This window comes from Pseudomyrmex gracilis, unplaced genomic scaffold (genome assembly GCF_002006095.1).
Source record: "Pseudomyrmex gracilis isolate BER0280 unplaced genomic scaffold, ASM200609v1 scaffold_279, whole genome shotgun sequence".
In the NCBI taxonomy this organism is placed as follows: domain Eukaryota; kingdom Metazoa; phylum Arthropoda; class Insecta; order Hymenoptera; family Formicidae; genus Pseudomyrmex; species Pseudomyrmex gracilis.
Window position 1 is genome coordinate 24,405 of NW_018020863.1, and position 11,070 is coordinate 35,474.

Sequence of the window (11,070 nt, forward strand, 5' to 3'; positions counted from 1 at the left end):
TTTTCTCGTCTTAATCGTGTATTATTACTTGCCCGCGTTTTACCGCGTACGTAATTCAAAGAAAAGACTATTATTCTCTGATTATTCTCGTGCCGTTGTGTTTCAGAGCAATGCCGAGTTCTCACACGACGAGGAACTTGCTTGTGTGCGAAGGATGAGCAACCCTCGTTCAATTTTGCTATAGCCGGCACCTAAATATGAAGAGAGAGAAGTCGTGTGGCGCACACGCGCAATTTGTATTCGCGCTCTCTCGCTCCGCGGGATTGATCCCAAGTGTGCAACGGGGCGCTGTTGTGTCCCTCCCGCACATACAGTGCACGTTCGTGACTAGTCAGTGTGAACATGTGTATCTAGGTGTGCGTCGCGATTCACCTGTTGTAACACCTGCTGCATCCATCGTAGCTCCCTTTCTCGTTCTTCCGTGCGCTGCTAATTGCAGTACTAATTACTCGGTGATACTCGCTTGCCAAGATACTCGATGACTGATGAGAGCAGCCGAAAAAGGCAAAACTAATAATGATGATGATAATGAAGGTTTTTATTAATTAAGTTGTTATTCTCTATTATAGGAATCTAAATTTGACAGATCGATAAAAAAAATCAAATTCTCATTTATACTAATCCTTATTTCGATATTGATTGAAAAATAGATACATGCATTAGCTCGATTATAGAAGAAGTATATGTATAATATTAATATCAGGTCAAACGTTTTTCTGGAGTGGAGAAAATTTAAGTTTCAGAAACAATGGAAATAAAAAAAAAGTTGGTTTTTATTTATTTATTTTTTATTAATATCAAGCAAATATTTTGTAATTGTTCGCACAAAAATATATAATAATCGAAAATTGAAAAAATATATAATAAATAATCTTCGATAATATTTGTGTTTTAAATATGTATATGTGGGGATCTTATTAATTAATATAATAAAAAAACTAAAGCACTCCTCTCTTGAGAGAAGATTAATTGCGCGCAAGGAAAGAAACGTGAAGATTAAACTTAAATCGTACTCTTTTTCGATTAAACAATAACCGCAATACCAATTTGCGGTTATTGCGGGACACAAGTATTGTTTCGACGACTCAATTTAATTAACTAGAATAACTAACCGGTGGGGCAATTATAACCATATTCCATAATGGAATCGCGCGCGCATACACACACACACACACACAACATGAGATAGTGTGTATCTTATTAGCTAACAGCTACGAGGAAACCGAGTAGATTGCTGGCAGGATCGGACCCTCAATACTAGGGAACTTTAATTAAAAGATACTTTGTTTTATTCCCATTGATTTGACATTTATCTATTATTTTAGATGTGCAAATAAATAATTGTTTATATTTCACGAACAGATGTTATTTTAAAATAACAGACAGATCGTTTGCAATCAAGTTCACCTAAGAAAGAGTATTTTGTAAAACATATCATTATTAGAAAAAATAAGAAGTGAATTATGTGTGTAAAAAATATATGTACAACGTACTCTTATACCTTCTTATAATATAGCAAAAAGATCGTTAGACAATAGAAAAAACTTCAGATACACTTTCTTTTCTCTCAATTATAAAAAAAGAAGTAAATTTGAAAACAGAGAGAGATAATGTTTCTTTGATTTTATTTTAATTTTTCTTTCTTTAAGTACGAGTTTTTCGTTTTCACGTCTGAACAAATGCGTAATGCGGAAAACCGGCCCTGCTTACAGGACATAAGAAAGAGAGAAAATGGGGCACGAAAAGGGATCATCTAATACAGTAGCCTAAATAGATCGCACAAAGAAGATGGCAGGAAGGAAGTGGAAGATCGAAATAAGTGGAGAGGGAAACAAGACTGAAAAGTCGCAGAAAGCGGTGGGAGATTATCGTATCGGATCTATCTGATTATTCCGTACACGGCACACTGCCACGGGACATACGATTTTGCGTTTCACTAAATGTGCAATGTGCTACTATTCACCAGTGACCTTTAGTTCGCCTCATCCGTCGTTGTATCTTTAAAGTTACATGCGAGTAGTAGTTGGAGTTTATCGAAAAAGGCAATCAACGGACTTCGGAAGGAGCGTTTGCTATTTAGCAGACAAGTGATTGACAAAAATATATAGTGTTGTCATTTGCAACAGGTAACACTCTAAATAAAGTGATTACAGTGTGAGATGAATTATATGATAAGATAATAGAAAGAATAATAAATGTAAAATATAATTACGCGAATATTGTGCTAAACACAATTGCGGCGCGGTGACACTGGATATTTTTTTAATAGCTTGATTGTGAACACTTTGAAATTATAGTTGTTTCAAAACAGTAACAATAATAAAGACGCTTTTATATTATAAATATTTTATTAAATATTATATTAAATATTTTATTAAATATTATATAATTTGTATTAAATTTTATACAATTTATATTTAAAAAAAATAATTTTTTTGAAACTAAACTTGTCAAAGAAAAAATTAACATTACATAATAAAATATCAATTAATGAGTTAAAATCACGTTTTTTATATTTACATACACTTTAGTTTAGTCTTTACTATAGAGTCTAATACAATTTCAAATTTTTATTTATTTCTTTTTTTTTATCTTATTTTGCTATTTACATAATACAAGTAGCTCAAATTGTGTTTTATAATAAAGCATAAAATATGTATATTATACCCGAGTAAATTTTTTTATTTTTGTGTCGCAACATGTCGGAAAAGAAGCGATGATCAGCACAGAATCATTGAAATATAACTTCGATGAATTTGGAGGCACTTTAGATAAAGTATAAGATGCGTTTGGACGCATCGACCTGTTTATTTCAGGATATTTTTCTAGTGGTGACTTTACGCTCTTCCAAAAGTGTCTCATATAAATAGAAGTGTGCAGATGTGGTTATGAAGTCAGTTTCATACAATATCAGTATATTTTCAACTTGATTTGTGTAATTTATAATAATTTAAGTAATAATTTAATAATAATAATAATTTAAATTTAACTTTCAGAATATTTTTTAAGATTCAAAAGATATTATATATTTAAAAAATATTGTACGTAATGAATATTTTACATATATACATATATGTTATATTATTTTATTTTTTAGCTTTTAAATTTTACTTAAGTTGTTTTTAAAATGATTTTTCATACTTAGGATATATTCAGCTAATCAAGGATATGTTAAAATTAATAAAAATAGTATGCGAAGAATTAAAGTCACAATTTTTTGTGCAGTATTATGAGAGCGGGAAACACATCACTGGTACCACCACTATTACCACCGGTTATCTCTTTCATCTGAGCAAATTAAAAAACTTTCTGCAAGCACGATATTTAAGAATCTAAGAACTAGATTTTCTCTTGCTTTATTTCGTTACTTTGGCAAAGTAATTGAATATGTGTTTGATCGTAATCGTTAAAATTATATTAAAGTCATGCTAGGAAGAGAGTTTACTTGCTTCGAGGATGCGTTTTCGGCCGGCGAATAACTAAAACTTGTTGACGTTGTTCAAGTCTTAAATGAATCAGCGGCGCGCAGGGTCATCGGTGAGTGCCGACATACGTGAGCGAAATTATGAACAGTCTAATAATAACCGTGCTCCTTACCCATATGGGAAGTTGATTTTAATTCAGGAGATCGGACATTACGCACGAGCCCCGTTCTTTATGTGAGCAAGTGATCATAGTGATGGAGATACGCGATGAGCATAGCGAAGCACATTGTCAAAAATCAAGAAGATCGTGATGTACATTGGGCGTCATCAGAGCGTTTTAACGTTTAGTAGATGTAAATTTTATGGGAATATATATATATATATACATATATTTTAACATTTACTAGATGTAGATTTTATGGGAATATATATTTTTGGAAAGCGCATCTCCCCCCCCCCTAATACATATAAAAAAAAGAATCATATTTTTGTGTCGTATAAAAACAAAAACAATTTTCTATATTATTTTTGCGAGATATATACCTAAACGAAACATTACGGAGTTTTCGAGTATCGATGTGCAGACGAGACCTTTTGTGTGTGTATGTGTGTGACAAATGTATTAAATGAAGAATCGTACGTGTTTCCACAGCAGACGGCAAGAGATATATTCGTGTAAGGGAAAATGTACGGGCTAATTTTGGAGAATCTGGCGGAATACATAAGACAGGTTTACGGTGAAGATAGATGGGAGGAGATCCGCAGACAGGCGTCTGTAGATCAGCCGAGTTTCTCCGTTCATCAGGTTTATCCGGAGAATCTAATTCCCAGATTAGCCAAGAAAGCGATTCAGGTATAATGGTTTTTCTCGGAGAGAGTACATGTGTGTGAGAGTAATTTATATATCTTATTTGTATACATTACAAAATTGTCGGGGACAGTTTCGAGAAAAATGTGCTGCTCTCGAAGTAATTATGTTGAAACACACGTTTGGAATTTTGCATATTTTGTTTATCAGATACTCGGCGTGACCGAAAAGGAGTTCTTCGATCAAATGGGCGTGCACTTTGTAGGATTCGTTGGTCAGTACGGTTACGATCGTGTACTCTCGGTACTGGGACGACATGTGAGGGACTTCCTGAACGGCTTGGACAATCTTCACGAATATCTCAAGTTCTCGTATCCAAGAATGCGAGCACCTTCTTTCATCTGCGAGAACGAGACTCGTCAAGGTAAGTGACAAGGTCGTCGCCAGGAGCTGTGTCTCCTGAAGGAAGAATTTTTGTTGTTTTCTAAAATGCTTTTTGCACGTCACTTCATAGAATTCTCATAACAAACAAGTTGCCGTTTAAGGCGATCGAGTAATATTTGAAGCTTTAAATTCTCTAGATTAATATGTGTTTGTATACCTGCATATGCCAGTTAGTTTATATATGCAGGTTTGACACTTCATTATCGGAGTAAGCGTCGAGGTTTCGTCTATTACACAATGGGCCAGATAAGAGAAGTGGCTCGGCATTTCTATCACAAGGAATTGCAGATCGAACTGGTGCGAGAGGAAGTGCTCTTCGACACTTTTCACGTGACCTTCCAACTTACTTTCGACAATCGTGCTTTTACTCTCGCTTCACTCGCGATGACTCGCGAAGAAAAGCACTTGCCGATTGGAGCGAGCGTACTCTTTGAAATATTTCCTTTCTGCATCGTCTTCGGGTGTGTGACAATAATTACGATTCGATATTGTGATTTGAAATATCAATATTCAATAATATTATAAAATTATAGTTATGTAGGTCAATACTTTTTGTTGAGATTAAAATTCAAGTAGGAAGAAAATTTATATGTTTGTCGCAAAAAACTATTTATATAAAAAGACTAAAGTATGCGACTTATTATTCTTTATTAGCGAATTAAATGTGCGTAGATTACAAACGCAAAAAGATATCTGTATAATTAAGACACATTTAAATATTTCAGCGCGGACATGATGGTTAGAAGTATCGGCAATTCGTTGATGGTCATTCTACCAGATCTTGTTGGTAAAAAGATCACATACTTCTTCGATCTGGTTCGACCGCTTATCGGATTTAAATTTCAATCAGTAAGTTTGACGAGCATAAATAGGCAAAAAAAACCACTTAAGTAAGGTTCAATAAGCAATAATGGCTTGAAACTGCTTGTTTAAGAGTGTACATGGGGTCAAGTTGATTTAAATTTAATCTTTGTGGACAAACGTCCAGAATTTACAGACTCTAGGCTGGTTATATTCGGACCAAGTACTTCATTTAAATATTTTAAAAGGCCTCAAAGACAAATCCTAGGGTGAACGTATTAGTTTACTTTTATAATTTTTAGTCAAATTAATTTTAATCCAAAGTAAAAGTAAGTTGGTCTCGCACAATTTAGATATTGAACCGAACGAACAATATTTTCGAGTTGGTTACTGTCGAGCCAGTGCTTACGGACCGATTGAATGACCGACACAGGGAAATTCTTTTGAGCGACGAGCTTGAAACTGTAGAAGATAAGACTTTACGTTTAAAAGGTACATATTTATATCATTCTCGTTTTATTAATTTGATCATTAAAAGAAGTGAAACATTTCTTATGGTTTTTTTAAAACGTGTCAATAAAGAAAAAATATGTATGGGATCGTTGGATATGAATGAAAATATTTAAAAAATAACATCACTAATCATATCGTTTAGGTCAAATGATATACATGGACAATTGGAAAATGATGATGTATCTCGGAACACCGGTCATGCCCGATCTAAACGCTTTAATAGCGACAGGTCTTTATATAAATGATCTATCGATGCACGACTTCAGCAGGTAAAGAGTTGATGTGCTGAAGTTTTTAATCGGTTTAGAGCACAGTAAAACATATTTTACAGTTTATCAACAAACTCGATTGTGTTGTTGTTGGCAAAAAATTATTGTCGGTATTATTGTCGTGTAATTCTTGAAAATTAAACTTATTAAAATTATAGTGTTTTTTTTTTTATTTTTGCGATAGACTCGAATTAAAACTCAATATTAAACAAGCTAACTATGATTCAACAATTTCTCAGAGATCTTATGCTCGCTGGAACTCAACAATCTGTTGAATTGAAACTAGCATTAGATCAAGAACAGCTCAAGAGTAAAAAGTTAGAAGAATCTATGAGAAAATTGGACGAGGAAATGAAACGTACAGACGAATTGTTATATCAGATGATTCCTAAGCAAGTCGCGGATCGTTTGAGGAATGGAGAAAGTCCAATTGATACTTGCGAGGTACCTATGAGACAGAATAACAAGTGTCTTTTCTCACATGTGTAAATGTACGAACAATTTTTATTTTGCTCGCTTGCAGATGTTCGATAGTGTATCGATTTTGTTCTCGGATGTGGTGACCTTCACCGAAATTTGTAGTAGAATCTCGCCAATGGAGGTCGTGTCTATGTTAAACGCCATGTACTCATTGTTCGACACGTTGACTGAAAGAAACCGAGTGTATAAGGTATTTTTCAAAAAACAAAATCGATATAATTTCTTTGAAAATTTTAGTTCATAAATATTGCTAAAATAATTTTTTCTATGTAAAGCGATTGATCACATATAAATAAAAATGGTAAAAAAAACTTATTTTTTCTACTCAAGGTCGAAACCATCGGCGACGCGTATATGGTAGTTTCTGGCGCACCGGTAAAAGAGAGTGACCATGCGGATCGCGTATGCGATATGGCCCTCGATATGGTCGAAGCGATAACCGACCTCAAGGATCGCTCAACAGGTATATCATTGATATGATACCCGCACAATTCTGCGGACGATGTTTTTTCGAGAACAACGAGAAAGCTTAACCCTAAACTATATATATTTCGTTTTTACGAAAAATGTGAAATTGACATCAGAAAATAAAGAAGGCTTTTGACAGGCAATCATCTGCAAATACGCGTGGGAATTCACAGCGGTGCAGTTGTAGCTGGTATTGTTGGTTTGAAGATGCCGCGATACTGTCTCTTCGGTGATTCCGTCAATACAGCAGCTCGCATGGAAGCGACGAGCCAGGCCATGCAAATACACATATCTCAATCCACCCGAGAATTATTGTCGCCTTCGTATAAAGTCACAGAGCGCGGAGAAATCGAGGTCAAAGGAAAGGGTACAGTTGTCTGAAAGTCTTGACATTTGGCGTGTCTAGTCGTTATTTTTTCGAAAACTTGCAAAAAATAATCAAATTTCCCTGCATTGCATGTATATCGACAGGTATTATGAAAACCTACTGGCTGGAAAAGCGAGAGCGTCGTTCCATTACAACTAAAGGAATCACTATACAAGAGCCTCATCAGTGGCGCACGAGGAACATTGAGAAGAGAGTTTCCTCGGTAGGAACAATGGGTCTAAACCCAGGCATATTTGACAAACCGACTCCGGGAGACACATCATCAAGAAGAGGTTCGTCCAAAATGTCTTCACCGACACCACCGGGATCCTCGGGATTTTTCTCCGAAGAGAGAAGAATATATTCTCCCATCACCTTCCAAGATGTTGCGCGACGATCGGTAGCAAACTCACCAACGAAGAGTGTGGAAATACGAGGTAGGAGTTTTCTTTTTTGCATCGATGATATAATAGTAGAACTTTGAACATCCTTTATATGTATGATTGTAGAGTGCCGATCAAATTCTATGGGTGCTGTAGGCATGAGAAACTCATCGGACATGTTCAGTTCTCTTCTAAGTGACACAGAAGAGCATTTTCGGCAACATCGGGACAATTTGACACTGCGCGCGGACAATCAATCGGCCGGCGTGCATGTGAAACCTGAAGTGAAGATCAACACCACTTCGTCCTCGTCTTCGCAGAGCTCCGAATCAAATCCGTCTTCGTTGAATCTGTTTCAGACGGGAAAGGACGACCAAGACGTGATAATCGGTAACACTAGTGAATGCGCGGCTATCAGCGCCGATCTCAGTAATTCTCAGTTGCTGATGCAACAGGATCAATGTTGTCCGGGATTTACCATGCCAAAGAGTAGCAAAATGCGCCATCAAGGAAATAACTGCGTTATTTCCTAATGCAAACAAACTGCGGATCCCCCATCTAAGATAGTACTTATCTTTAAGATACTTAAAATATCATCAAGAAACCTAACTAACTTGTTTTTTTTTCACAAATTAAAAACTTTTTACGCTAATTAAATTATTTCGCATGCGTTATACTCTATTTGTTCTGTTTTCTCACTAAAAAAATGAGGCATTCCGATTTTTGTTGAGAAAACTCATACATAAAGAAGCATAAATACACCAGATATTTTGTATACAATGCAAACTTGTATACAATGCAATACAAGAAATTATTTTCGAAGTAACTTTATATAATTTAAAATATATTTATATATATATATATATATATATATACATATATATAAAGAAATATTCCAAAACATAGTCGTGTGTGTGTGTATATGTGCGTGCGTGTGTGTATATTCTGTGCGGAAAATCGTCTCTTCCGTAAATTTATTAAAATAGATTTAGAACAATTATATACCTGAGAGAGCATGTGTATTTAATAATAACAACAACAATAACAATAATAATAATAAATATTTTAATGCAATAAAAAAACTGAAAAATATATATACAACTATACGTGTTTACATTAAATACTTGATTTTATTACATTTTTTTATCCTTTTGAGAGCTATATCTTTATTAAGGTATTTATTGCGAGACAGAACCATTCTCAAAAGTTTACTTGTATTCTATAGAAAAATGCTTACGACACGATTCATGTGTACAAAATAATTCAGATTTTATTTCATCAGTTTCAGTATAAAACTAAAGTAGGTTTATTATGCTCAAAAAATCCGTAAACAATTTATTTCCTTTCGCCGATGCAATAAACTTTTAGTAGCAATTGTCTACGTTCCGCATCAACACATGAGGTTTGTTCGCGTCGCATGCCCCAACATGCTCCTTTCACTCCAACGCGCTTTTTTTTAATGAAACTTTAATGGAACTTCAAAACTTTTTTAATAAACGTTTTCAATAAAAAAAAGTCGCACTCAGTGCGCATTAGTGCAGGCTACCGAATTCACCGTTAGGACGCGTTGGAGCGAATAGGAGCATGTTGTAGCATGCGACGCGAACAAACCTATGCACAAACTACTTACAGTCAGAGTTGCAAGATCGAGCAGAGAGCAACGAGAGATCGAAGCGGTGGAGGTACGCACACAAGCGAGAACCACCGTGTGCGCACACTTTTGTAATTTTTACTACACTGCGTGATACAGAATCAACCCCCTGAACGTGCTGTATCTATATTTACGGTACTGAGTAGCGGCGGGGCAGTATTCCCACTTTGACCGCTTTTCCTCCCTTATGCGCGAGTAGTGTTCTATTCTCTCATTGAACCGAGTATATATAGCGTACAAAGCTGTGATTATAAAAATATAGACTGCCAGTAGCTAACTTCACGTCGGAATCTAAAATGTGTCGCGCTATAGATGACCAACGGTCAACGTAAGAACTAATCAAAAGAAAGGAGTTGTATCGTGTTTACTCTATTTTTTCAGTTTTTTGACATATTCCGCGTATTGTTTATAATAGATTTTTATACAAAGGTAGTAAAATGGTAATATCAGAGAGAAGCCTGAGAGCGGCCACGGCCATAAAGCCTGTTCTACATTGATCGCAAGCGCAAACGCAAGGAACAGGTCTGGTAGAATTGACTAATCGTATTGATCAAATCAGCCAGTTGACCAGCGTGATTGGTCAATTCTACGAGATTTATACCTTGCGTTTGCGCTTGCGATCAATGTAGAACGGGCTTTATGGCTATGGCCGCTCTCAGGCTTCTCTCTGCTATCGATAAGTGGTCACTCGATCGATATGAATCTACCAATACACATTTACAAAAATGAGTAAAAAGCGATAAAAACTAAAATATTAAAAACAATTTGTGCAGAGAGATTTGGTCATTATTATTCGAATATCTCTGATATATCTGTATTTAAAAAATTGAAAAATATCGGAAATTGTATAGTCACTGTGGCGTCATCTGTAGTAGCGTTGCCGTTATTCTTATTGTTCATATGATAAGAAAGAAAATTGATATATCTATGCGTAAGACTGTACACAGAACGTTTAATTAAATATATATGCGATGTACCACTAAATGTTGTGACGTGTTACATATATATGTATATATTTTAGTTTTTTCCAACAAATTACTCAGCAGGTTGCGTGTCGCGTGCAGCGAGAAAACGGCAGGTAAATAATCACGATTTTGTACAATTTTCGAATAAGTTTAGTCTTCGTCAACGCTTATGTTCTAGGATTTAGGTTAGGTTAGGATTATATATAGTCATGTTGCAACTTGCGAAGTCGATGCTTTTCCTTAACAATATGCAATATATCGCGTAAATAGTGAAAAACATTTTTTGAAAACAAAGTTTTTTTTCACTTTTTAGTGTGTAGTAAGACTACGATTTACGTATACATATAGGGTAACTGTCCCTATTAGTGTGCTGTTAAGCAAGCGTGCTCTCTTTTTTGAATAAATACTCAATTAACTGACTTCAAATGAGCTTACTCAAAATTTATATCGATTCTTTAAACTCTTCTTTTGACAATAAGATTTGTATTAGCCCAAA

At 35.1% G+C, this 11,070-nt stretch overlaps 2 protein-coding genes across 7 annotated transcripts in view; both read left to right on the forward strand.

Moving 5' to 3' along the window:
- The first annotated feature begins 310 nt into the window (after window positions 1–310).
- On the forward strand, window positions 311–8,772 carry LOC109859707 (soluble guanylate cyclase 88E). Of its 3 annotated transcripts, XM_020438218.1 has the most exons (14): window positions 311–534; window positions 1,713–2,126; window positions 4,078–4,278; window positions 4,444–4,657; window positions 4,865–5,138; window positions 5,403–5,526; window positions 5,832–5,970; window positions 6,134–6,260; window positions 6,500–6,704; window positions 6,784–6,930; window positions 7,071–7,203; window positions 7,348–7,575; window positions 7,680–8,012; window positions 8,085–8,772. In XM_020438218.1, the coding sequence occupies exons 3-14, from the start codon at window positions 4,111–4,113 to the stop codon at window positions 8,489–8,491; spliced, it is 2,499 nt and encodes an 832-aa protein (XP_020293807.1). In that variant the 5' UTR covers window positions 311–534; window positions 1,713–2,126; window positions 4,078–4,110; the 3' UTR covers window positions 8,492–8,772. The 3 variants fall into 3 exon arrangements, with proteins under 3 accessions (XP_020293807.1, XP_020293808.1, XP_020293809.1); XM_020438219.1 differs by lacking the exon at window positions 1,713–2,126; XM_020438220.1 differs by lacking the exons at window positions 311–534; window positions 1,713–2,126 and adding an exon at window positions 3,208–3,778.
- A 1,773-nt stretch (window positions 8,773–10,545) lies between these two features.
- The window catches only part of LOC109859693 (protein RER1), a 3,699-nt gene continuing 3,174 nt past the window's right edge, over window positions 10,546–11,070 (forward strand). Inside the window, exon 1 of one of the 4 annotated variants that reach the window (XM_020438191.1) lies at window positions 10,546–10,687. The gene's annotated coding sequence lies outside the window, so the exon portion shown is untranslated. Of the gene's footprint in view, window positions 10,688–10,740; window positions 10,765–10,811; window positions 10,837–10,863; window positions 10,920–11,070 lie in introns of those variants that run through there. The other 3 variants (XM_020438194.1, XM_020438193.1, XM_020438195.1) reach the window with 3 other exon arrangements.

Excerpts from the sequence above, each read along its gene's own strand:
- LOC109859707 (XM_020438218.1), top strand. The coding sequence starts at position 4,111 with ATGTACGGGCTAATTTTGGAGAATCTGGCGGAATACATAAGACAGGTT. Across the intron at positions 6,261-6,499 it reads TCGATGCACGACTTCAGCAG|AGATCTTATGCTCGCTGGAA; the intron begins GTAAAGAGTTGA and ends ACAATTTCTCAG. Across the intron at positions 8,013-8,084 it reads GAAGAGTGTGGAAATACGAG|AGTGCCGATCAAATTCTATG; the intron begins GTAGGAGTTTTC and ends GTATGATTGTAG.